This window comes from Heteronotia binoei, chromosome 8 (genome assembly GCF_032191835.1).
Source record: "Heteronotia binoei isolate CCM8104 ecotype False Entrance Well chromosome 8, APGP_CSIRO_Hbin_v1, whole genome shotgun sequence".
Taxonomy (NCBI): domain Eukaryota; kingdom Metazoa; phylum Chordata; class Lepidosauria; order Squamata; family Gekkonidae; genus Heteronotia; species Heteronotia binoei.
This window is the reverse complement of record NC_083230.1, coordinates 102762914-102790613: the sequence shown is the minus strand read 5'-3', so window position 1 is coordinate 102790613 and position 27700 is coordinate 102762914. Positions and strand designations below refer to the sequence as shown.

The window sequence follows — 27700 nt, the reverse complement described above, 5'->3', positions numbered from 1 at the left end:
TTCCTGCATGCATTTTTCACCTGTGATTACCAGCAAATATTTGTAAATCAAATCAATGTAGTAAATTTTGTCATTCATAAGAATTACTGGCATATGACATGATTCCACTGGCAGATTTAGAACACAAGTGTTACTTACAGCCTAATATATCACTAATATATCAGTTAATGAGGTAAATATAATTAATATTTTTTAGTTTCTCTAAAACAGTAAGTCTGATTAGCTCATACAATACAATTCAGTTGTACAAGTTAACCTGGTTTAAGGTTTTACTGAACTTTAAAAAACTGAATCAGATTGCAAAGATTTTATTCTTTTATATACATAGTTATATTACATTACATATTATAAATTTCATGAATAAATACAATTTTAAAAGATAGTCCATATAGGAATGTGATAATTATTGCATATATTATTGCTTAAAATGCTATTCAATTAATCTTTTGAAAAGTGACAAAATATCTTTGTATAATGACACAGTTGTTAATAGACTCTGAGCCATATTTTTCAGTTATAAGTTTAATGCTGTACTCTCCAAAGACAGGCCTTCCAGGCAAAGTTAGAGAATTCATCCCTTTTTTGTTCTGTGGTGAATCATCCCACTTCATCCATGAAGCAAGCGTTCATGTCACAAATTGTACAACATTAGCCACCTTCAGAAGGCAAACAGAAAGCTCCACAAGTTAGCCTTGTAACACTGCAAAACATTTGTGACAGACAGGCTAGGTCCAGCCTCTCCCTAAAAACAGCCAATGAGAACTGATGAAGTGTTGAGAGCAGGAGACTTGAAAAACAGGAGTTGAGAAACGACATGTCGGGTTTAGTGGTAGAGGAGGACAGCTGAAGGGCTGAGATTAGAAGGGTTTTTCTGATTGAGGAAAGAACTATATAGAACAGCTGCTTGGAACAGGTTGAAAATAGTAAATTTGTAATCAAAGGTTACAAATTGTAGGTAAGGACCACAGTTCAAAAGCTCAGTGGAAATGAAACGTTTCTTAGACTTTATTTTTCACGGTGTTTTGTTCTTATAAATAAAAGCTTTCGTGTGGGCTGTGTATCGAAGGCAAAGAGGCATACACACATACAATTTAATATCTTGGTCTATGTCTGATATGAATGAATGGTAGCAGTGAGTGACTGGAACGTGTTTGAGCTCCAACCCCAATAGTTCTGTGTGAGTGCGGGCTGATTATTAAAGGGGTCTGGGCTACCCTGTCTGTGGATGCCTCTGCATGAGAGGCATGACATGATCATAGCTCTCTGTGACATGATCATAGCTCTCTGCAGATTTTAAGAAAGACAAGAAGGGTGGTGAGTATGACCTCCTGACCTACTTATAAACCACAACCTGAAGAATAGAGGTTTGTAAAGGGGTGGTAGGCAGGCACTGTGTCTGAGTAGAGAAGGGCATGTTATCAACAATACAGAACATCTTATTTGACTAAGCCTGAGAAATGGTTCTGCTTTTTACATCTGACTCCTTTCTGGTAAATATGGTAGTGTATTTGAATAGTAAGACCCTCATGGTTAAATCATACAATTTTTTAAAAACATAAAGCAGATGCATGTAAGATGAGTGGGGTATGGGTGTGGTGCCTCCTCCAATTGGCGGAGCCTGCCAGTACATAATACGGACAATGAATGTATATGCAAGTTGAAGACTGCCTCATTTTAAAAGCCAAAAAGGGGGTTTGAACTTAAATGGTATTTGACTATAAAATTATATATTAGTAGGGGAAATTCATTTTTCAGAAAAATCACAAGCAGCTCTATCATAAATTAAACTATTTTGAACTGCTGTTTTATATTCCTTGAAAAGAATACATTCTGTGGGGAAGGAAACAGAAAATGATCCTACATCCTACTGATTGTTTACTCTGTCTCAAACGATGCAAAGCTTCGATGCAAAGCTTAGAAAAAGCAAAATGGACAATAACACAAATCCATTTTTCTAGTTTAGCTGCACTGAGATGTTATAATTTTTATTATTGCTTCATTCTTCCTTCAAATCCTCTTACTGTTTTCCAAATGTCAAGTTTCCATAATCAAAAACTCCCTGTACAAACGAACACTTTGTTACTTGACTCAGGAAAAGAAGAAACCACATGCCTATTACAGACAGTGGAGTAAGGATTTGGAAACTTGTTTATTTGGCTGGATTGCAGATGGCCAGTTTAAGAAAACAGGGATCGTATTTTTAAGCACTACATAATGAATTATTAATTCCAGCCAAAACCATAAAAGCCAAAATTATCTGAAATTGGTGCTTCTGTGTACTAACCCCAAACCCAGTAATGGTTGCATACAGAATATCAGTTTCTCTTTTAGGCTTATTTTTTAAAATATAAAGAACAGTAAAGGAGTGACACTTATATTGGATAAACTGCCTTGGTTCAATCTAGAGGAAGACAGGGTGCAATTTTTTGGTAGGGAACTGTGTTTTAGCCCTCTAATGGGTTCTAATAAGATGCTTGCACAAAGGAGAAAAACTCAGGCTTCATTCAGACATCACAGTAAACTATGATTTGAGCAAACTCCAGTTAGTTGTAATATTTGAATGTAGATGGTTCAAACAATTTTAGGTTGCTGCTTAGTATCAAGCCACGATTTCAGACTAGAATGTACTACTGCACTAACTGTGGGTTGTGAATTTAGATGTTATAACACACTGTTATGGACAAACAGCATTTTAAGGAAAGATAGCTTCACTGCTGGGCAACAGAGAGGCTGCAAGAAGCATACCAATGAGGGTTTACACAGCAGTCAGAAATTATTTATTTATATATTTATGCCCCACTGTTCTCCCCCCCAATGGGGACCCAAAGCAGTTTACAGCATAATTCTTCTGTACTTTTTAATCCTCACAACAGCCCTACGAGGTATGTTGGGTTGAGAGAATATGACTGACCAAAGGCTACCCAGCAAGCATCCGTGGCAGAGTGGGGATTCAAATCTGGATCTCCCAAATCTTGCTTTGAGACTCTAACCACTACATGGTGCTTACTCTCAATTTGTTCCTTATCTTCTGGACCAACAAAAGTTTGTTGCACAAAACCATGGTTTGAGGCATCTGGATGGAGTCTCAGCCAGAAACAAAACAAAATTGTAGCACAGGCAAATGATGTGTTGTATCTGCTAAAAAAAATTAGCTTTTATTAATTGCAAAATAAACAAATTGGCTAGAGCTATGTGTGACCGGCTATGGGACAGCTTGATAAACAAGCATGCCAAGAAACTTGGAAAAAAGTTTGCATACCAATACCTGATCATTAAATAAGTTCTGTATATGTCTTCCCAACATGAGTTCCCTGATCCAGAAAGGGTAATCTGTTCACATCCTATAGCATAGGGCTACTTACTGGGTTGTCAACTGCATGAATGAACCAGATGCACCTGCAGGGCAAGCATTTGATAGGGGTGGTGCCTTCTCTTCTGACCAGCAGCATTCTGAGACTATTGCTCAGATGCAACACCTGGCTGTAAGCAATATGGAATCAAGTCTGATTTGAATGCGTTACAACTATCTCAGAATGGTCTTTAGCAGCACTAGACAGAAACCACAGGATATACTTAAGCTGAAAAAATATTTTTTAAAAATAAACGCACCTTGAGTTACTGGAAGAAACTAGATATTGAGACTGAAAAGGAATCATTACATGCCACACACATGACAGAGGTTTCATACATGATGTTTACAATCTGATAAAATATTATTTTTCATTACATAGTTCTTGGCTGCACCACAAGATGTTTCTCTACAGTTTTTCTCTTTTTCATTCACAAGTACTGAGTGTGAGTTTGTGGGATGAGAACTGAAATCCAGGCAATGCAGTTCACACAGTATGGAAAGAAAAATCTATTGGTAACTCAGTTCATGTTGCTTTTTTAGACTTCATGAACATGGTTTTCTTTCTGATGCAAGTTTAAACATAGCTTGACTGGGCAGAAAGGCAGAAAATAAATGATGTAAATAAACTGATTGAAGCTGTTGAGATTCAAGCCAGCCTGTGTGCTGCTTAATTCATAAATAAGGATTTGAAATACGGAACAGAATTTATCCTTTTTTGCTCATTCAGACTCATTTTACTCAGTTATGTGGAAAGGAAAATAAGCATGGTTTTAAAAAAGGATGTGTGAAATAGAGGAAAACATGCTTGAGTTCTGTATTACTAAGACAAATCACCACACTTATTTGGCATGGTACCACGCAGAGCACCACGGCACATTTTTTAAAAAAAGGTATGTATACACTTCCTAATTTAGAAACCCAAACACTCCATTAAATGACAAAAGGACACCACTGGTGGTCACCCACAGTTCACAACTCAAGCCAGTTCAACACATTATTAATTACCTACAACCCTGAGCTGGATAGTGACACTTCCCTCATACAGGCATAGGTGGTGGTGGTGGGGGAGTGATATTTACTTGCTTAGAGACAACCTGCTAACCTAAAACAACTTCTCATCCACAATGATAAACTACTTAACACAGTAATATGTACTCTGGTACCCAGGCCTGCAACAAATCAAGATGCCAACTTTGCTCTCACATAGATCCAGTCTCACAAGACAGTCACTTTGACAAAGGATAAATGGACATAAGTGTGACATTAGAAACCACCACAGTCAAAAACCAGTGTGTGTGTGTGTGTGTGTGTGTGTGCGGATGGGAAGGGACATTTTAATCTTCCAGGACATTCACAGTTGCTCACCTAAAAGAGTAGCAGTTCTCTTACAAAGGAATTTCAAAGGGAGATTAAAAAGACAGACTGCTAACTTCCAACTAATTAACAAAGCTCAAGACAATGCATCCACCTGGACTGAATCATGACCTAGGTTTCCTATCTCATTACCAATGCTGATTTCTCCATGTCTACTACCTCTTCATATATCACACCTAATCCAAGCACACCTGCCATTGTCATTTGCCTGCTAATATCATTTGCATCTGAAATTACTCCATTGTGTAACATATGAGACAGATGAATTCGCATACTAGATGAATCTGAAGAAGAGAGCAGTAACTCACAAAAAAATGTATTTGTTATTCTTTAAGGTGTGCTACTGAACTCTTGCTCTTTTCTACTTCATTATCTACAGAAGAAGAAACTGAAATTAGCCAAAAAATGAGGACCTTTAGATTTCTGCAAAAATTGTTGCTGAATCCATTAGAAGCTTCTATACCATACTATCAACCACTGATGTGACCAAGTATTATGAACACAGAATTCAACCACTGCCTGGTAGAATGGCAACCCTGAAAAGAGCCAAAAGTAGCTACTTGTACTTCCTATCTGGCTCACAATTCACTTACAAGCAGGCGTCCCCAAACTTTTCAGTCTGTGAGCACCTTTGAACTTCTGACAGTGTGCGGTGTGCAGCCACAAAATGGCTGTTGCAGTAGGCAGAGTCAACCACAAAACAGCTGCTACACATAACTAGAAAATTATTTCTGGAATTCAAAAATAGTTACTAATGGATGTCTGCTGTTTAGTTTTTGCTCATTGAATAAAACTGAATCCAGCAAACTGAAAACACTTAAAGCAAGATTTTTTTAAAAAAGCACCAGATTCATAATAATCTCAAAGCTAATGATGACCAGTTGATAAAGTCATTTCAGTAACTTACACCTCAAATGAAGCCTTATTTGCAACTTACCATAACAGGAATCAAGCTGTGTCACACACTCTCAGAATGTCGTAGGGGTAAAACTTTTCCTTTTAGTACAAAGCAATTCTTTTATTAAAAGCAAGACTGTAAGCAAGGAAGCAAGTGAAGCAGAAAGAGCTCAAGTTAAAGATGACCTCATATCAGACATATGATCCCATGTTACCTGCAGTTGCTGAGAACTGTCGTTAAGATTGTCCTCCCGCCGCCTGGCTTCTTCCAACATCTGCGCGCTCTTTTTTTTCTCAACTTGTTCTTTGTGCTTCAGATTTGCTACCTTTTTATTCTGATCTTTAATTTGCCTGCCAAAAAGAAGGAGGAAAAGAAAAATGCTCAAAAACTGGTGAAACTTGAATCTGAAAAAAGAATTTTTAGAACATTTTCACATGTAATATTAATTTTGTTATGTTCTCAGGCAAACTGATACTTTGAAACCTTGAACTGATTCAATTCTAGCATACACTAATAGTTTCTGCCTTCCCCTTTTTGTTACAAGGAATTTATATACAGTGCAATTTCTATAACTGAATGCAACTGAATTTTTGTTTAGAACTGAAAATTCTCTTGTATTGACGGCTTCCGGCACCTTTCTCTTTATGAACGGTTACATGGAACCTAATTACCAACCCTTTAACATATGTTTTTCAAGTTCCAACCAGAGAGCATCATTCCAGACTATTGTTTCAGTAACTCAGAGACCAACAGCTTTGCTTCTTCTTTCCAAAGTACATGCAATGTATGTAGAGGTTCTTATTGCCATCAAGTCACAGCTGACTTATGGCAACCCTAGGTGAGGGTTTCAAGGCAAGAGGCATTCAACAGTGGTTTGCCATTGCCTGCCTCTGCTTCACAACTCTGGTACTCCTTGGAGGTCTCCTATTCAAATACTGATCAAGGCTAACACCGCTCAGCTTCTGAGATCTGACAAGATCAATCTAGCCTGCACTATCCAGTTTAGGGCCCAAGGAAGCACGGCATAGATATGCCACTGCAGCTGTACTTAAACTTCTCAAAAAAGAAGAAATGCCTAGGATGAAAGCAAGTGAGAATTGCTCCTGGGTAGAGAATAAGGCTGCTAGGTTTGCACACTCACACTTCATGGAGGTGTTCTGTAAGTCACAACATTCAGTTATAAACTGCTTCAAAACAAGACGCTTGAAAAGATTTGATGGCTCTCATACCACACAGCAAAGGAAGCAAACTGGAACAATATGAAATTAAAAGAGCTGCTGTTTCAGGATAAGAGAGGCTTTAAAACTGATAGCTGAATACTCATTCTTTAGCTATGTGCATTTGGATACTTGTTGACTATTTTTTTGGCTTTGTCTGCTTCAAGAGATGACCCAGAAGAGATTAGGAATCTGCCTGCATCCCATATGTTCTGCTGCTGGTTAAGTGAAGAGGCCTTGATTTAAGGTTTAGCAGATTTTCTCTTTGCAAGTGTGCCATCTATGGAAGAAAACTGGGACTGTAATGGCAGATTTATATTGCACTCTTCTTGAAGGAATTTTCTAGCTAACTGGAAAAATATATCTATCTGCATTTTCAATATCAACATTGTAATCTGGTACAGAATTCATATTTCAGTATAAAGAAAGCCATAAGAAATTCATCGCAAAAACAGACAGAAAAGATCTAATTCATTTATATATGACCCATAAACTAATTTCTTTCTATAATTTTCTGCCCTCTTCCCTGCTGTCACCTACTTTATTCAGTTCTAGGATTTTACTGATGTTTAAAATGTTAATATCTACATTAATCTCCATGACAATTAAATGTGCATGGTTTGGCAATTCAGACCATTAATGCACCCAACAATAGCCTCTCCCCCTTAATCTGTCTGTATTGTAGTAGCAATTCAACTGCTATAAATTAAATTTTCCATTCCTTTTATTTGAAGGAAACATTGTAAGCCACCTCTGGCAGGTCTTTGGAGAAGTAGAAAGTAAGTTTTCCAAATAAAAATGTTCAATTTAATATTGGAATTAACCAGAATTTTAAACTTATTCAGGTAGTATGGGGAGGGGTGGTAGGTAAAACTGGTGAGGAGAGTTTGAAGGACAATATATGAGGACAGGGCCAAGGCATGCAGAAGGGAGAATGTACTGAGACTTGCAGCCCATGGGTGTTTGCCTGCATGGTTTACTGCTGATTTTTCACGATACTGCAGAACTGGACAAAGTACAAAAGCCATTCCAGCACCTTTCCTATGAGGAAACATTGAGGAATCTAGGACTTTTCACTCTAGAAAAAAGGCAGGTAAGGGGAGACATTAAAAAGGCTTACACAATTATGCTTGTATGGAGGAAGTGGGTAGAGCTTTTTCTCCCTCTTCCATAATATTAGAACTTGAGAGGCACCCAGTGAAGTTGCTGGGAAGTAGTTTCAGGCCAGATAATACCCAACAAGTAATATACTCTGAAATTCACTGCCAGAGAATTCCTTGATGGCCATGAGCACAGAAGGCTTTAAAAGTTGGTTAGACAGATGTCTTACACATACAGAGGCAGAAAACCTCCAAATTCCATTGCTAGGAGGCAGCATCAGGAGAAGGTCTCTGCCTCTAAACCCTGATTGCTTGGCAAATGGCTGGTCACTGGTATAATGGAATTTTGGCAACCCTTGCTGAGTTGCGGTGGAGTGGCAGAACTACTCAGAGAGTTCAGAAGGCATTTAAACTTTAAATGCCTTTTGAGTTCCCTAACAGCAATGTGGGTGAGTTTGGTGTTAAGCTGACATGGCTGCAAGCCAATTCATTGAGCTTTCACTGGTGCAAAAGGGACTGATGGAATGGCTTTTAGCCATTTAAACCTAGCAGAAAGGCCAGAAAGCTTGTCTGCTGCTAGGTTTAAATGCCTATATTTTCCTGGTTCGTGCTCATCCCTAGTTCAGAAGGCATTTAAAGTTTAAATGCCTTCTGAGTTCACTCGCTGAGTTGCACCATGGTGGTGACGTGACTCAGGGAGATCAGAGGACATTTAAAGTTAAAAGCCTTCTGAGTTCACTCAACAAGTTGCATCACCACAGTAGCACAAGTTGGCAAATTCAGAAGGCATTCAAAGAGACAGCAATCTCTTTAAATGCTTTCTAGCAGAGCCCAAATAAAAGCTAAATAAGAACATAAGAGAAGCCATGTTGGATCAGGCCAATGGCGCATCCAGTCCAGCACTCTGTCACACAGTGGCCAAAAACTCAAGTGCCATCAGGAGGTCCACCAGTGGGGCTATATTGGGATTTATTTGGGTGTGGCTATTTCAGTAGCCAAATCAGATTCTCTAACTGAATAAATACCCCCCCCCCCCCAAAAAAAATACCAAGAAGGTATTTGAGTATTTATTTGGCTTGGTATACACGAGTGCATGCCCCTAGTGATAACTATGAGACAACAATGTGTATCCATTTCTCCCGTGAAGTGGTGAGGAAAAGCTGAGCAACTTGCAGAAGTTCTGTTAAACAACAAAAAGCCCTCCCCCCTCAGGATGAAGGAAATTCCCTCTTGAAATCCTACACAAGTACTGAAATATGATTTGCAAGCTTCCACAGGACTGAAATATGATTTGCAAACTTCCACAGACTACTGCTATACATTTTTAGAAGAAATATTATGTTTTCCAAGGTTTCTGATGCTTTTTATCACAGCAATAAAACAGGACTTTAAAAATGTATATAAATAAAAAACCTACTCTATCTTGCAATGTTATTTTAACAGCAAATTATTTTTTCATCGGTCATCACAGTTCTGCCCAAGGCTAAGATGCAGCTAAGAACCTTTTACAAGACCAAAATCAGAATTTTAAAAGTGAATGCCAGTGAGTTCAAACAGTCGATTAGGTATTCTGTTCGTGAGCTTTTGCCATAGGTCCTCATCATTTTGTTACACCGCTCTTCACTTTTCCATGGCATTTATATGACAAGTTAACCAATGCCAACAAAAACAGAGCTTGTTGCTACAAAAGTCATGAAAATATAACTAGCCTGTTGTATGAGTGCCAGCAAGAAGCCCCAAATGGCTTTTCAGAGAGGGGTGGGTGGATTTTATTTCCTGAAACCAGGAAACCCAGGTTTTAAAAACAAATTCCATGTAGAGATAAATACAGAGGAAGGGAAAGGGAAGCAGAATTGAAAATTGAGGAGGGTGGATCGGAGCAGTCATCTTTGTACCTAATCCATGAAATAGGTCTCAAGATAGTTCAAAGGTGAAGGTCAGATTTAGAAGCAGATTAATTCTTGGAACTCTACCTAGCTCTTGTAGCTTTATTATTTTAAGGAAGGTGTTGTTGTCCAAGATCAGTATTTTGCAATCATTAGGAAACTGCAGTATCTTACACCAGTGGCTCCAGACTTTTTGGTATGGTGACCCACAAGTCCAAATAACTTGGTATGGTAAACCATCCAGGGCTAACCCAAGGGGTGCTTTCGGCAAACTACTACCTTGATGCCTATCTAACCTAGCATTCAATTCTCTACTGTGGCCAATCAGATATTTTTGAGAAACCAACTCTGTACAAAGGGCACAGATGCCTCCACTATGAACTCCAGGAAAGAGGCATTCTGAAGTAAACTTTAGTGTATGGAAGCTACATTCCAGCACTTGACCGCCCTTTGCTGTTCCCTCTAATCCTCTGAAAGATTCTAAAAAGCTTGCTGTAATAACCATTGGGACATGTTTGCTTGATCCTTTATCAATCAATATGTAACTACAGTGAAGACAAAATATCCAACTTCTGTATCACATGGAAGATACAGAGGAAAAGGTCAGGGAGTGCCTTCCAAAATGCTGATCAAGGGCTTGTCTCAAATTAAGCACTGAAGCCAGTTCTTCTAGGAGCCACTTAACACACAATGTTTTTACTACACAGATTTTATTCTGCACAGAAATTGTGTATATTTGTCATTTGTAGTCAATACCATTTTTGCTTATTAAAACAGCACAAATGATTATATTAACCACACATAACATAAAATGCTATGTTTTCTTTACAAAGCAGAAATATTAATGCAGGCAAATCACATAAGAACAGGCTTGTTTTCAACTTCAGGACAGTGTAAAGGGCTTTGTGTGATACAAACTGTAAAAGTACCTCTAGTTTCCACTAAATTTAGAAGACAGATAGGGTTATTTTACTACTGGGTAATATCCACCATGCAAAAGAGCACAGATACAACACAGATGCTTGCTCAAAACTGATTAAGCATTATACCTCCCTTTAACCACCTTCAGAATAACTGAAGTGTAGACTTCGTCACTGCCTGTGCTGCAATAAGGAGGTTTTACCTACATAACGATAGTCCGCAGGCCAAACTAGGAAACACTGCATCCCTGAGTCCACCATGGGGATGCGGCATCATTTCAGAGCTGACTTTTTAACTTTTAAAACTGCTGCAGGGGCCCAGTCCTGCTGGGGACTGTGGCATAGAGGAATGATGGCCTCCCCTGAACTATTTCCAAGATCCAGCTTTTTAAACCACCATTGTCACAAAATGGAATGGGAGGGTAAATTTGCCAGTTTCCAGGAGTTATATCTGATCTTCAGACTACAGTTCCCATGGAGAAAATCACTGTCTTGCACAATATTACACTCAGATGGGTAACCATGTTGATCTGAAGCAGCAGTACATATTTTGAGACCAGTAGTACCTTTAAGACCCACAAAGTTTTATTCAAGGTATAAGCTTTCATGTGCACGCCCACTTCTTCTGTATCTGAAGAAGTGTGCGTGCACACAAAACCGTATGCCTTGAATAAAACTTTGTTGGTCTTAAAGGTGTCACTGGACTCAAACAATATTGCATTGTTATTCCTGAACTTAATATTTGTTTTAGGTCCAATCATACAGGTTCTGTAGGAAATCACTGACCAGAGCATTTAAAATTACTAAAGGACACCCAGCACTATTTCAAAGTGGCCTTTAATTGCTAGCGTTAAATATCCTTTAAAAGCCTTCTTGTAGACAGAGCAATGTTTACCACTTATTAAGGTCTCATCTTCCTGGAAGGCAAGGCAATCCTCAGAAGAAAAAACAAAAACACAACATTACCAAGCACTCATGAAGAGGTACCTAAGGTAACAGACATCTAGCCCTCCTGAAGAATCACTCTTTTTAATTCTTCCCCTCCCCCTAGTTTTAATGCATATTTTAAAGGCCAGGTTTGCTCTGCATTTTTTTTTTATAACCATGCCACCACAAATAAAGATACAAACACAAAAAATGCCTAACACCACCAAATGCCAAGCTTGCCTTGAAATCCAAAGCTTCGTACAACTGAACTCTTGAATCATTGTGCCAACTATCTGGCTTATTATTACCACCACAGTGATAAATGTGTTCCATGTTTAGTTACAAGGAAACATAATTATGAGAGGAACAGTCTGCATCCAAAGCTGCCACAAAATTCAAACCCAGGTAATTCAGAAACCAATGTCTTTCAGAACTATTGACAGTGAACCACAATCAGTGTGAGGCAACTGTAGCCATCTGATATAATTTCTATGGAAGAAAGCAGTCCACTTCATCATTAATAGATCCATGTAAATCAGTTTGCTACCTTTATTGGCATAAATTATAAGCATAACAAGAACACATAAATCATTCACTGATGTAAAATAGTTTTCCAGAAATAATTTTCCTTTAATAATCAGATATACAGAGATTAAATCGAAGTTTTCAATGCTCTTAGACGTTTGAGTAATAACCTCAATTATCAGTCCAATGATGTCATGAGAGATAATCTGTTTACTCTGGGATATGCCAACATGAAGATATATTGCTGTTTAAAAGGTTTACATAAACATGGTAAATGAATAAAGTCTGCTTTATCAATTTCTCTTTAATATGCAGACCCTTCCTAATAGGACTCTTCCAAATGCATCCTTCCCAAGGAAAGCCAACATCCCAAGGAGAGATTAGCTTCGGGTATATCTGTTAGAACTCTACAAATATCTCCAAGAAGTTTTAAAAATATTTTAAAAGTTTTAAAAATGTTTTAAAACTACACTTTAGCATGTAAGTACAAACTGAGGAACAGAAGTAACAGCATCTCTTTGGGATTCAAATGCCTATTAATCTTTTGCTTTTGCCTATTTGTAAACATCCTCTGAATCTTCAGCTTGGGAAAGAAGAGATCACCATTTATATTATTTGAAGAGCAACTACTATTTAAAAGCCTGGATTATGAAGGCAGTTTTTTTCTTACTATCTTATTTCTTCACAAGGGCAGAGTCAGCTTGGTTCACAAGAATCTTTCAAAGTAAAGATAGATCTAGATGGCACGTACATAAATACCTAGAGAATTTAGGAGTGGAGTTGGAGGGGGGCAGGGTTTCAGGCATAATGCCATAGAGTCCCAACTTCCAAAGTGGCTATTGTCTCCAGGGTGAATTGATCTCTCTTGCCTGGAAATCAGCTATAATAGCGGGAGATCTCCAACCATCATCTGAGGCTACCAACCCTATGAATTTATGAACAAATGAAGCTGCCTTATACTGAATCAGACCCTCGGTCCATCAAAGTCAGTATTGTCCCTCTATACTACTTCCATGGTGTGTTTACCTTGCAACTCACAGCTCCACTTTGCATGTGGTAGCTTACATTTTACAAACATGATCGATCCAGACTGTCATAAGAAGAATGGGTGGAGTGGAAGAGATCTTTGCCACTTTCTTTCACCAAGATTCAGGAGACCTTCCGGAGCTGCATGGAATGTGGCATGAATGGCTGCAGTGGGAAGGGGGAATCAGGAGAAATATCCCCCCTCATTTCTGCAGAAATTTGTGCCCAAACAAAGCAAAAACTTATACAAATCCAGAGTGGGTCAATTCTCTCTTTCCACAGAAGCCAACTGTGCCACCTCTCACCTTCATACCAACCTTCAGAGCAGAAGAAAGATGGGGGGCGGGGGGGCGGGAATCCACTCTGCCTGCTGCTGTCCAATCCCGCATATTAAGAAACCTCAGTATTCCAATCAATCTTCAGTTCATACACTCATCTATTTCATTGTATTTAACATGCATCTAGGCAGTCACAAGACAAGTGTGCCTGCAGTAAATATAACACACATAATCCAGAGCTGCCTCATTAAGATTTAGCACTAGAGATGTGCCAAATTACAGACCAAATACAAAGGGCTGCATCAGACACGTAATAGGAAGCAGCGTGGTGTATGTAAATCCTCTTCCTCTTCTTTCCTAAAGAACACATGTCCCAGAGGAACAGCAGAGTCCTCTTAGACTGAAAACACAGAATGCAATGGTACCTTAAAGCCTAACATATATTATGGCATAAGCTTTCATGGGTGAGAGCTCATTTTGTCACATGAATCTGAAGAAATTAACCCTGGCCCATGAAAACTTGGGCCATAATAACTCTGTTAGTTCTTAAAGCTGTGTGATAATAAACACTACATAGGAAGCTTGTGATGTGGCTACCCATTTAAGCCATTATTAAACGAGGGGTGCGAAATTATATGGATCCAGTATTTGTGAATGCAGCCCTCTTTGTGGAGACATCTCAAAGGCACATCTGTAGCAAAAATAACTTGCACTCTGCACTAGTATTTGAAGAAACCAATTTCAAAATGGCAATTATTTTTGGTAACACATGCCTGCCTAGCGTAAGCTTTTCCTGGAAAATAGGCAGGCTTGAGGGTGACTTTTAATGCTACCTTTTAGCTATGCACTTCCTCTGAGCCAGTACTCAAAAGAATTTAGCAGCATTACTTAGAAACTTTGCTTGTCTGGAAGTACGAGCATCAGCTAGCTGGTAGGCAACAGATAAAACAACTGAGAAACAGAAAGTACAGCAGATGGAGGTGGATTGTACTTCTTGCCATGTAACAAGAAAGGGTAAGGATTTGCAGAAAAGCATAGCTTATAGAACACCAACAATACCCTTCAAAACTTGAGAAATAAAATAGGAAGCATATCTCGTCAGGGGAGGGCGAGATATAAATCTGATAAATAAATTGCTTGCAAATCAGTATTACTGTATAAATTCAACACAGTCTCATCTACTAGAGAGTGTTATTGTGAAATCCTATGCAAAGTTACACCAATCTAAGACCACTGCAATCAATGGGCTTGGACAGGAGTAACTCTTTATAGGGCTGCACAGTTAATGAACTAATTACTGCTACCTTACTATTGATAAATCCAGGCAGCTCGTGTGCTTTAGAAAGAAAATTATTCACATTCTGTTAATTGTATTTTAGGACAAAATGGTAACTGTATTCAGGGGGGGGGGGGGGGGAAGCAGTTAAAAGTTTTCCCCTAGAGAACAGAGATGACTTTTTAAATTAGAGCCTTGACACGATTTCCTTCTGTGCAAAACTCTCTGGCAATTATGCCATTTCATTGCAAGCTTCTGGCACACGCCTTCAGGGCAAACACATGTTCGGCATTGTGCATGTCGAACTGGTGAAATGTGATAAGATCTCTTTCCTGCTAGTTTTTTACCCAATCTAAAATTAAAGTACTATTTTGTTTGATTTTTTTAAAAAAATCCCCACAACCCTATCCTTTATAGCATCTTGCTCTAAAGTATTTCAGATCTGACTGGAAACATACCTGGCCAGCAGAACACTGGGATTTGCCAGCCCTGTCTCCCATGTTTCACCATCTTCCTCCATATGGCATTAATAAAGCCAAAAGCTGAATTTTCTGGGGTTCTGTGGCACACACAGGATATGAATTACTGTAACAATGTGTTTCTAATTTTTCTCCCACTACAGGCGATGAAATCAGGTAGTGTTACTGTTATTCTTGCTTCCCAAGTTTATCCTCCTCTGTATATGGGTAAGTGGAGTTATTACCAGTGTGGATGCTGATCAATAGCCCAACACAGTCTTTTGTTGTAACGCTGCTTACACAAATATTTTTGGAACTTTAATAACTTCCTTTCCATTATTTTTGCAACTTACAAAAAAGAAACTTGTGCTACTCTGGTAAGACTCCCAAAGTGATGTTTTGGACAACAGCATACCACAAAATCCTAAATAAAAACTAAAACATCCAATGTTATATAAAATCACCATCTTTAGAAGGGTGTCCAATTCCTTGAAATATGTGCATCCCCTCACATCAGCTCTCTGCTTTTGCAACCTCACAAGTATTCAAAAGAGGGTTTTATTCCAAATGATCTTTACTTATGAACATGTAGATATATATCACCCATACACATGGATAAAAAATTGTTCTGCAAACCACCATGGCCTATGAACTCTTAACTCCCTAAACAGAACAGATCAGAAAGCATGAGTATATCAAGGACAGAAAATTCAAAGTGGGCTAGGAAGCACAACAAAAATTCTTGGCTTCTCATGCATAGCAAACATGTTCCAGGACACTTCTCCATAAATAAAGATGGGCATTTCTCAAGCTCCTTTACTTCAGGGATACAAATTCAAATTGACCCAAACCAGCTTAAATTTAAATGCAGATGAAGATGGAGACACAAGCAAATGCTCAGATGGCTTGAGTCCCCTGCAAGCTACCAACACACATAACTTAGGCCAAGGGTTCTCAGACAGTGAGTTATGGCCAAAGAGTGGGTTGTGGCTCTCACAGGTGATGCTCAAGATTCAAATTCATGAGTTGGACAGGAAGTTCTGGGTCCCCCTTCCTCCCGTTGGAGGGAAAAATGAAGGCATAGCAAACATTCTCTCCTCTTCCCCTTCTATGCCCGGAGACTACTGATTCCCAAGGGCTTGGCTCACACCCATCCACTAGCAGTGTGGGATGTGATGAATGTAACTTACACACATTGCATCTGGGACTAGACAACTATCTGCCACGTAAGAGCCAAGCTGTAGCCTGAGGCACAGCAAGGCTGCAGGGACTGATCTTGCTCCCAGCTAGTAGTGATACAGATTGTGTGGTGCATTGTTTGGCTGGTGTGGGTTTATGTGTGTTGTGTTATTTCTTCCTTAATGTTTGAGTGCAACCTTGAGGCCTTTTCTTTTTTAGTAGGGAAAGCTTACATAATATAATGCCACTGTTCTCTATCTCATAGCATGTTCCTTTGTGAATTTCAGAGGAATAACACCCAGGCCACTCTTCCCCATCATCAGACAAACTTAAACAACACTTAGAGGCTGGAGAGTTGTTCATGAACTGGTCTGTTGTAGTGTTGTAATTCACAGGATATTAGCTGCCTGTGAGGTAGAACTGATGCTGGTGTCACCTGCAGGACAAGATGTTAACCAGACCATCAGTCCATGAGGATCAGTACCATCTACTCATACTGGAAGTGCCTCTCCAGAGTCTCAGGCAGAGGTCTTTCACACCACCTATTATGTCATCCTAAACCACAGTTGTTGTGGTCTTGAACCTGCAATTTTCTGCATGCAAAACAGAGGCCACAGCCCCTACCACAGGAACTGAGCAAGAGCTAGCCACAAATTGACAGTTAATCTACCACACAAGGGAAAAAAAGACAAGATACTTTTAGATTTTCCAATCTAGTTTAAGATTTCTGGAACTTTTACCATGCAGACCTCAATTGGCCCCTTAGCTTTCCTAAGCCCAGGAATACTACATTAGCACTTACAAATCAGTATCTGCCTCCTCAGACCATCACACTAGACCCAGTCTGCTTCATCATGAAGACAAACTACAAGATAAAGCTACTTCTAACATGCCTGTCAGAATGTTTAGACCCTATCAGAAGAGAATGGCCATTTTTCCCCCTACCAATTTTCTTCCCCATTTCCCTCTGAGATTTTGAGGGCCATGATTGGTTGTTGCTGGCTTCCCCACTTCACCCAAAGGAAAACGGGAAAAGGGGATAGGCTCTGTTCAGCAGAATGGCAATGATCACAGTTTACACGCATTGCCATTTGGAACCCTGTCTGTTGCATTTGGGCCCAAAATGAGCTCTGGCCTAAGGTCCTGTGGTAGTGAACCCAAAAGATGAAGTTTAGAAGAGTGTTCCAGTTTAAAAAGTCTGACAATTACTAGTTTTGTCCATAGCTGCTGCTGATATGACACAAGTAATGGGCAAGTCCCCAAGCCCTTTCCTCCCTGCCAGGCATCATAGCTTGAATGAAATGACTCGCAGGCTACAAGAATGGTACCCAATTCAGGACTGAAAAGAGAGCGAAAAGAAGCATTTCACTTAGCTGCTTGTCCAACTCCTCCCCGCATGTCAATGAGGACAGTACTAGTCTTAGAAGAATATCATTCTATTTTTTGTTGCTACAAAATGTTTTTCACAGACCTTACAATAGTACAGTGGCTTGATTAATTCTCTAACATTGTAAAAAAACCCAAACCTATATATTTCTACCCCAAACCAAATTCAAATGCATCTTGGGGTACAGAAACTCCCACACAACTGTTTGAGGTGGCAGAAATCATTGGTTCATAGTAATTCAACAACACAAAAAGCTTGAAAACACACTTTTGCATGAGGCAGAATTTTGCTTTTGCATAAATTCACCTTCCCCCTTGTATATTGACTAACTCACCTGTATGGTTCCTTTGTTTAAAATTTGGAACAATAAAAGCTATGGTTTGAACCTAAGATATTAGACAACTAACAAACTTTCATGATTTTTAAAGGAATGTTTTATTTAAAATCTAAAAGTATTAACTTCTAATTTTAAAAATATTTTTATGCTTCTACTCCATGAATACATCTCCCTGTGATGAGGTACATATTCTGTAACAAACTGTACATTGTAACTGGCTGTACTTTGAAAATGTTATTTATTACAGCACAGGTGACAATGTCCAAACAGGAAAAAAGCCACTTTTCCCCCTGCATTTTGCCAAGGAAGTAGGATAGGTTATTCCAAGGTTTTAACATACTGACCTTGAGGTGAGGCTGAAGCAAACAGCAAATCCATGGTAGGAAATGTGAAAGAGAAAGTTAGAAAAAGCGTTAATGAGGATACACTCCAAAGTTGACACATTGAGAAAAGTGACAAAGAAGCAGCATGGCACTAGACAGCAAGACAAGATGGACAAGAAAAGCAAGGTTTTCAGTCAAAACCCATCAATGTGGTAGGCTTCTAATCAATGAAAAGAACCACCTAATTAGATTACACCATTCTACACAAAAGGATTGCCCCCAAACATTCTTTTGACTGCATTTTTTCCTTGGAACAATAATAATGCAACTTCAGTCATTTTAGAAGGTACAGAAAAGCTATCATTTACTTTCTGAGGATCACTTTTAGGATACATGAGTCAGCAAAGAGGCAGTTCTGTGAATCTTGACAACTCTTTTCAGGCTGCTCTCAATTTTAAAGTTTATCCCAGTGGAGGATCTTAAATTTATATCTTAATGATAAAGGCAACATCAAGTGAATGCACACAATGCAAACCTTCCTTTGTTATTGCTCATAATGAGATTTTGTGATTATGAACTATTCTTCACATTTGTTTTTGTACAATTGTTGTCCTAAATCAGATACACTCATCTGCGTCATGAGGTGCAATCTAAAGCACAATAATGAACATACTACTTCTAGACAGCACTCTCCAACACTACTGTGTAGCACACCAGCTATAAACTATCTGTTGGAGAGGAGTGCACAGTAACAGGCCTCATAATGAGTTCATTATTGCCTTTCTGGTGTCAATTCCAATACCCTGCTATTAGAGACATCCAGTCCATGGTCAATTTCACTGATAAACAGGCAATCCACAGACAAAAATCAAAGCAGGATACCTATTTAGAACATTATTGTTTCCTTTTAACTGGTTGCAAAAAGGTTTTGGATCCTTTTCTGAGACACAAAACCATATTCGCCACGATTATGATTTTAATCCATGTTCTTCTCTTTCCTCTCAGTGAAGCTAATCTGCTGTCTTGATAAAAGTTCCTTAGTCTAATGTAATACTGCTTCTTGCTAGTAGATCACTCACATGAGCATTTAAAATGTTCAAGAGGCAAATGAGGCAACATATGTGCAACCTCTGTTAAACATACTTTAAGGTATCCATTAGAGGTATTTTTAAAAAGTATCATTAGATCACTGATTTTATGGAACATAAGCACATTGAGTTATCCTTTATTTTCTTATTCAAAAACTGTAGACCCCATACATAATTTTTAGCCACCTGAGCAACTGCAAAGTAAATTAATAAACTCTAAAGCTTTAAGTTATTTTGGGCATAGTTAATGTATCTAGTGTTTAAAAACCATACCCTAATCTAATGTGAATGGGCCTCATTCTGAAAGGAGTTTTGCAAGATTAAAGACACTGTTTCACTGGAATCATGTTGTCCAAAACAGAAGTCTGCTGTTTCAAACAGATGGGATTAGAAAAGATGGTATGTCTGAGACTCTTACCAGGCATACCATGTCGGTAATCTCAGCTGGAAAATTAAACTGCTGTTGTAAAAAGTTAAGGATCAAGCTTATCTTTGGATACTTTAAAATCTATTTGGCTTTTCTGTTTTTAACCTCTCTCTAAATAAATGCTGTTAGCTTAAGTATATAAACTATTCCGGGCTAGAATATTGCTTACTAGAAATCTTAACAGTGGCAAGGAAAGACACAATCCAAGAAAGTAGAATAAACCATGGTACTTCCACTCTAAAGGACATTTCTGAACAAGTACTGGAAATATCAGTTTTTGCCAATAAAACAAAAAGGTCTAATAATGATGTACCTGATTTACTTAAAATGTCATAGTGCAGAGAAAAAAATGCTACCTATATAAGGGCTGCAAGATTTTGTACTTAGGCTGACTTAACAGCTAGCAAGGAAGAATTAGCAAGCATGGAAATCTCATGGCATGTTAATTTAATAAAAGTTAGCCAAAAATTCTGCAGTGGACTGCTTAATAAATGTATAACATGCTTAAAATGGCAGGGCAATGTGGGTACAATTTTTGAGACCACACATACAATTTTTTAAACCTAAATCAGTGAAATTGACTTAAATAAAAAGGTGCAAGCAACTCCCCCCCCCCAAAAGCAAGCAGAATAAGACAGAATGCGATCCCTCAAGTTACAAAATAATGCAACCATTAATGCAAGCAATCATATCTCCCCAAGCACACATGCAATCCACATTCCTTACAACATCCAGTAGCAGTCCCTCTTCCAAGTCTCCAAAGTATGTAGCTCAAACACAGTATTTTAAACGGAGTAAAAATTGGACCACAGTGGTACTAGCATATTTATAAATAACATGATCAAAGCTCAAAAGTCTCAGAGCATTTTGCCATTTTATTGAAGAGGAATCTTAATAGCATACTGCTTGAAATAACAGACTATCTTCAGACAAATGCTTCTTAATTCCACTGAGTTAAGGGTGCAATTTACTCAACCTTAGAAATCCTCATGTTTAGCATGAAAACGGATCTCTGTGAAATGCAGAGGACAATGTATAACAAAATGTGTGTGATTAATATTTCTTAGCTTTCTATCTGTTTACTGGTACAGCTATAGTGCATGCCAATTCTCCACTCAATCTGGATGGAGTTTTCCTGGTTTTGCCTTCTTGTGGTCAGGAGAACAGTTAAACATTCTAATATTATTAATGGGTATTAGAAAGGAAACAGAATATCAGTCTTTTCCTTTTAAATGGAGGCAGAATGAATCTACCGTATTTTAATGCCAGGTTCTGCTCTTTTGCAGCATTTCACTCTACATGGGTAGTTTCTTTTTATTTATTTCTTGCTGTCATAGACTGTTACCAAACTAAGAAACAATGTGCCACTACACGGGGATAGTTCTCTACCACCACCTTTTCCCAATAAGCATGGAGATTTAATTTATTCAGGGTGCAGAGTAGCACTGCCAATTGGCCATGAGAAAAGTTCCTTTAACATGCCATGAAAAGATTCAACTGTCCCTTTTTATACATTAAACCACTGTAAAAGGAACAGAGCACTTTTCTTCAGTTGTTAATTGTAGTGCTGAGAGACTGGAATTCTAATACATAGACAAGAACAGGCTGAAGCAGTAGATAGAATAACTTAAAATTTCAGTTGGATAATGTAGCCAAACAAGCTCAGAAAAAAGGCAGTAAAACCTTATTGCTTTAGTTCAAATGGTTAGTTCAAATCACCTCCCTCAAGATAATAATCCAGTCAATTAAGTTAAACACTGTTAAGGATCAGCAGTGTGGTATATAATATTCAACTTGGCGGCTACAAGCAAAGACAGCTTCAAGAGGGGATTGGATAAGCATATAGAGCAGAGGTCCATCAGTGGCTATTAGCCACAGCTTATCGTTGGAACTCTGTCTGGGGCAAGTGATGCTCTGTATTCTTGGTGCTTGGGAGGGCAACAGTGTGAGGACTTCTAGTGTCCTGGTCCCACTGATGGACCTCCTAATGGCACTTGGGTTTTTTTAGCCACTGTGTGACACAGAGTGTTGAACTGGATGGACCACTGGCCTGATCCAACATGGCTTCTCTTACGCTGTTATGTTCTCTTAACTTCTAAACTACTAAAAGATTCACCTCTAGTAAAGAAAGGCCCATAATATTTAAGGTAACTATTTGACAGCTTTAAAAATAAAGTTATTAAGATTAGACTAATATTATAGCCAAACTAAATACATATGCAAGCACTTCTACCTGCATCCTAATTTTTTTTTTAGGCTTCTCATGCTGCATTTATGCCAGTCTGGAAGATCCCTTGTATGCTAAAGTGGGCCTTTTGGTAAAATGTGCACTGGTGGAAGGGTTGCAGAAGAAAAAGTACTAGCCTTGAGGTAGATATGTGTACATGGAAGCTTCCCAGGTATTCCCGGTGAGCTCTTTTTAGAGAATATTTTGCCTTTAAAAGTTGAAGATAATGGCCTAGGATTCTACTTAGTATGATCAAAGCAGTGCTCATGGAATAGAACTTTTTGTTCTTGCCTCTCCCCTACAGCTGCTGTGCCATCCAGTATCACATGGGGTACACAGATACCCAGAAACCTTGTGTGGGGGAGGTGAACACAACAGCTTGTAGCACTGCGGCATCAACCATCTGTTCGACTTATCTACAATGCACTAACAATTTGTGCAGATACGACACTGAGCCATTCAGGAGACTAGTTATCCATAGCTGCTCTTTTCTCCAACCTTTTCTTTGAGGGAAGGTGTGTAATAGATAACCTGAAGGAACTGATCACACACAGAGAAATACAATTTTCAGATATTTTGAAACCACTGAAAAAACCATGGTGTTTTCGGGGAAAATTGAGATTTTGGGGGGAAAACTGATATACATATATAACACACATTTCCCTATCATATTTAAGCTTGTATTACTGACTTAAGATGTATCAATAACTTAAGTAGCATGCTATATTCTACTTTTTGGCACATATCTTAAAATATGAATGTCTATAAGAAAAATTGATACTATACTCAGTATGAGAGAACTGCAAATTGCTGCAACATATTCTACCTTAGCATCTGTATATTAATTTTTGCCAAGAGGTAAAATAAATAAATAAAAATAAAAATTGAAGGTAGAAAAATTCTGCTGCATTATCAAGTTCAATTTTAACACTGAAAAAACTGAATGTTTAAATAATGTATTATATATATTATGCAGTAATGTATTTAATAATGAATTATTAAACACATCATAGCATATTGTCAAAATTGCTCACATTTTAAATTATGTTTTATATGTCTGGGGCATATAGCATAAATAAGAATTATCTAATGCTGTAAATTATATACACATTTTCATACAACACTTTTTGAGTAAAACTTTGTATAAAACACATTTCATTCTACCAAAGGGGGGCGGAGTTTATAGGAGAGGGGTATGTTCCTGGTGTTCCTCAATATTACCCCTGGGAAACAACCTAGTACTCAGACTTTTTCATGCTATACTTCGGGAGCAAGTAGAACCTTGTCCTAAAAAGAATTTCAGTCATTTTTCAGTTTTCCCCAAAATTAGTATTTTGTTGGAAAAACAGGAGTCCTTGAAAAAAAGAAAAAAATGTCTTTTCCTTGAACTCCCCCCCCCCCCCCCGCCGGGCATTCATATCTCTAATCCCACACACTGATTAAACTATTATTCGGCTTTTCAGTGTTCAATTATCATGTTCCAGTTTTTTTAAAAAAATATTTTAAAGGTTTTATTTATATTTGATGCCATAAACAAGGCACTGAAGAGTGCCAAAAATCCAGAAGTTGAAAAATCTGAATAATATGACTTGAGAAGTTCATAGGAATGCAACCATGGAAGAGAGGAAGAAGTTTTTAAAGAAGCGCAGTGAATCTATTTTTCTAACCAGGATGACAACGCTCGAATACACATTAACACACTAAGATATGCACACACACACTGACTACAGCAAATCCCAGCAGAAATTGCAGCCAGTTTGCAGGAAGCAGCATTCCATCACCAAGTAACAATAGCCTCGTCATAAACTCACTTTCCTAAAAAGTCCCACACAAACCCCCCTACAGGCTGCGGTGCAGGGACAGACACCTGGTAAGGGGAGGACAGTCTGTGTGAAGCAGCGTGCCTTCTGAGAAAAGGCATGGTCAAAGAAACCAAACACATAAAACGATTCAGGAAAACCAGAAATGACAGAGAGGAGTGAGAGAAAGAGAGGGAAAACACAGAAGAAAAAAAATTGAAACATTAAATGACCATGGGATGACAATACAAGTAGTTAGTAAGAGGAAGTGGACTGCCAAACACATTTAACATGTGAGCAGAACTGCATAAAAACAAAGCAACTGACAAATAAGGTGGCTTTTAAAACTGAACCTATTAAAATGTTTTCAGTTCTTCTAAAGAAGCTATGAACTAGTTTCTGTTAAGTTTGATGTTTGCTGTACTGTTCTGTACTTATTTGCCAATCATTGCCACTGATCTCTCCCCCCAGGGCATGGTGGCTATGGAAAAGTCCTGGTAAACTTTGCTCCCTCAACTTAGTTCTCCCCAAATAGGAGGTGGCAACTGTAGTAAAGGAACAGGCTGCTTACAATTACTTCTACCAATAAACCATTCTTGTAAATGTAGAGGAAGTGGTCAAATATATACGTACTGCTATACTGTGCTGCAAATACTGCTACAACATGTTCAAATTTGGTGTTGAAGAAACATTCTGCAGAACGCTTGAGCAATGAACATAGAGATGTGGTGTAGTGAACTAGATCTGGGATAGTAGAATACAGATCAAATTCTAGAAAAATTCTAGGAACTCTATATTTCAATTGCTCTAGTAGATATTTTGGAAAGAAGAGATGAAGATGAATGTTCTTCCTTATGGCCATCAACTTGCCACCAAAGGGGGATAAAAATGTTTTATTGGAAAACATAGTAGAAAGAGCAAAGAATAAAGTTTACTTCAAAGCTCTCTTCCAAGTAAATGAAACAGGAGCATACTTCATTCACTAAGAAAACCTTAGCAGGTGATCTAGTTGAAAAGTTTTGCTATGCTTAGTTTGCCCATGTCTGTCTTAATGAGTTTAACATTTTGGCACATTTGATTAGATTCTAATACAACACAAAGAGGATCATGAGAAGGTCTAAGTATCTGCATATGTATGGAATATTTGTGCAATATATTCCTTTCAAGATTTGCCCCCAGAGCTATGGATAGTATCTTTACCAGTAGTTTACATAAACACTGCCCATATTCTGCATTTAGCAGTCTTAAAATATTAAGCCAAATGAACAAATGGCACAGATGTGGGGCAAGTAAAGCCATCTCATTTCCAGGATTAATAAATCCACCAAGGAAAATTCTACTCAGGCGGTGGTCTCAATCTATGTGATTTTCCTGGCATTTGACACAATGCAGTTGAAACCGAATGAAATAATGTTAAGGAAATCCATTCTGGTCAAAGAGGAAAAATTAGTACCCTACCAAGAGAAACAGAACCTCCAAAATACATCTTTTAATGCAATTTATTTACTGCTGCTTTAAGATGCCAAGACTAGAACTGCATCTCAGGAGATGAGTGGCCAACAAATGGCTAGTGTTTTCCTCCTACTTTCCACTCAGTTTCCATGATGTCTCCCTGTGACCAGCTGCTAAGTTTAGGATGACACATCCAAACTTAGTAGAACTGCAACACATTATCCACTTCTCTCCCTCTCTTTATTTTTTGGAGCCACATTAATAAAAACTGAATTCCAAGAGGCTGAAATCCTGTTTCATTCCTGCAAAGTCATATCTGGTTTGGTCTGGGCCTGTTATCTGATCATACAAGGAGGATTAGTTCTTATATCAAAATGCATATGAAAGGTACTCAACACTTATTTTTTTTACCATTCAGTCACAGATAATTATGGCAACCCCATAGGGTTTTCAAAGCAATAGATGTTCAGATGTGGTTTGTCATTGCCTGCCTCTGTGTTAACTACCCTGGCCTTCCTTGGTGGTCTCCCATCCAAATACTGACCAGGGCTGATCCTGCTTAGATTCTGAGATCCAAAGAGATCAGGCTAACTTCCTCAACATTCTGTTTGTCAAATATATTGCAGGAAACAAGACTGGATTTTCTGAATTTAGTGTACATGCAACTTTAACTACTATTTTGCTCAGCAACAACAGCATTTTTTCTTCCAACTGCACAAGGTTTCAGCATATTTTGGCTCCATCTATTTACACCAATTCCATCAGCTTACCTTTCTGAACTGCAAGAAAGCTGCATCAGCTTACTTTTCTGAACAGCCAGAAAGCTACAAAGTATTTTGCAATTCCTACCATCAACTTCATGTACTCTTGAGTTCTTAAAAACAAGAAGCTGGGTAACTCATACCTGCCTGTGGTGGCATGATGTCCCTTTAAGGTAATATACTTGACTTACCTTTCCAATTCTGCTATCTTCTTATCTTTATCGTTCTTCTCATTTTCCATCTCCTTCAGGATTTCCAACAGACGATCCACCTCTGCTTGAGCCTTAGTGGATTCTTCCTGATGTCGCATCACTTCTCTCTCTAACTGCTGGAATCGGTCATTCATCTCTGGACTGGCCCTAGCCTCCAGGGTTGCTTCGTGAGCCTGCAAAAATAATATCCCAAGCATTACTCTTCATATACCATAGAAAGTATACGGATCCAAAGCAGTTCTAAAATATGTGACTCATTCTCAAGAGCAGGAGGACTCTTGAGAAAATGTAAATTGGTTATTACTGGAAAACACCAATTAAGATTAGACCTCCTCCACCTTCCAGTTTCCATGATGACCCCCTGTAACCAGCTGCTAGGTTTTGGATGACCACATCTGATAGGTTTCTATTGTTCTGCACAGTATGTTGTTTGTAGTAGCTAATTAAAATGCTGTGCATAGTAGCTAATTAAAACATCTGTTTACATCTAAAAAGAGCATTTATACTATTCAGAAGCATAATCCAAGACACCTATTCTGCTGGTATTCCTTTACTACTATAGAATCCCCTTGTGCAGCAGCTGCAATACTAAAGATTACTGTTTAACCACGTACTTGTAAGGGCAAAAACGATATCACTAAATTTAAAAACTACTTTATTATTTATTTACAAAATTCAGACACCATCTCTTTAGAGACTTGCTTGAGGCAGCTCACAAAGCAAAAACAGTGTAACTTATCAATATGAAAAACAAGCTATAAAAACAAGACAAGGGGCATAAAAACTTCATACAGCAATATTCAGTAGCCTAAAATAGTGTCTACTCATCAGACTAAAAGTAGACTGAAAAAACAGTTAATAAAGACAGAATCCCTTAGTTAAAAGCCTAGATAAAATGTTTTGGCCAGGTGTCAAAGGACTCAAAGGACATGTAAGCACAAACCAAGCCTCAAGTGGAAGGGCATTCCAAAGGTAAGGAGTCATCACTGAAAAAGCACTGTCTCTGCTTGGCACCCACCCTGCATTTACAGGAAGGAGCATGAAGAAGGAGAACTATGGGACAGAATCTTAATCGATGGGCTGGACATTGTGGAAGGAGGCAGTCCTTCATGCACCTTGACCCCAAGGCACTTTGGGTCTTAGGTAAGAACCAGCACTCTGAATTATTCTCAGAAACAAATGGGAAACCAATGCAAATCTATCAGCACAGGGGTGATATGACCCCTGTATTGAGGCCATAATAGCCCGGCCTCTATGCTTTAGACCAGAGG

The 27700-nt window shown here is 38.4% G+C and overlaps 1 protein-coding gene across 7 annotated transcripts in view; it reads right to left on the bottom strand.

Annotated features, from left to right (window-relative positions):
- Window positions 1-27700, bottom strand: part of ERC1 (ELKS/RAB6-interacting/CAST family member 1) — a 291605-nt gene that overhangs the window by 166767 nt on the left and 97138 nt on the right. For 5 of the 7 annotated variants that reach the window (XM_060245767.1, XM_060245766.1, XM_060245768.1 and 2 more), the window contains 2 exons: window positions 26409-26602; window positions 5839-5974 (listed from right to left, as the gene is read on the bottom strand). In XM_060245767.1, coding sequence (XP_060101750.1) covers window positions 5839-5974; window positions 26409-26602 — 330 coding nt within the window. Of the gene's footprint in view, window positions 1-5838; window positions 5975-18484; window positions 18497-26408; window positions 26603-27700 lie in introns of all 7 variants that reach the window. The other 2 variants (XM_060245770.1, XM_060245771.1) reach the window with 1 other exon arrangement.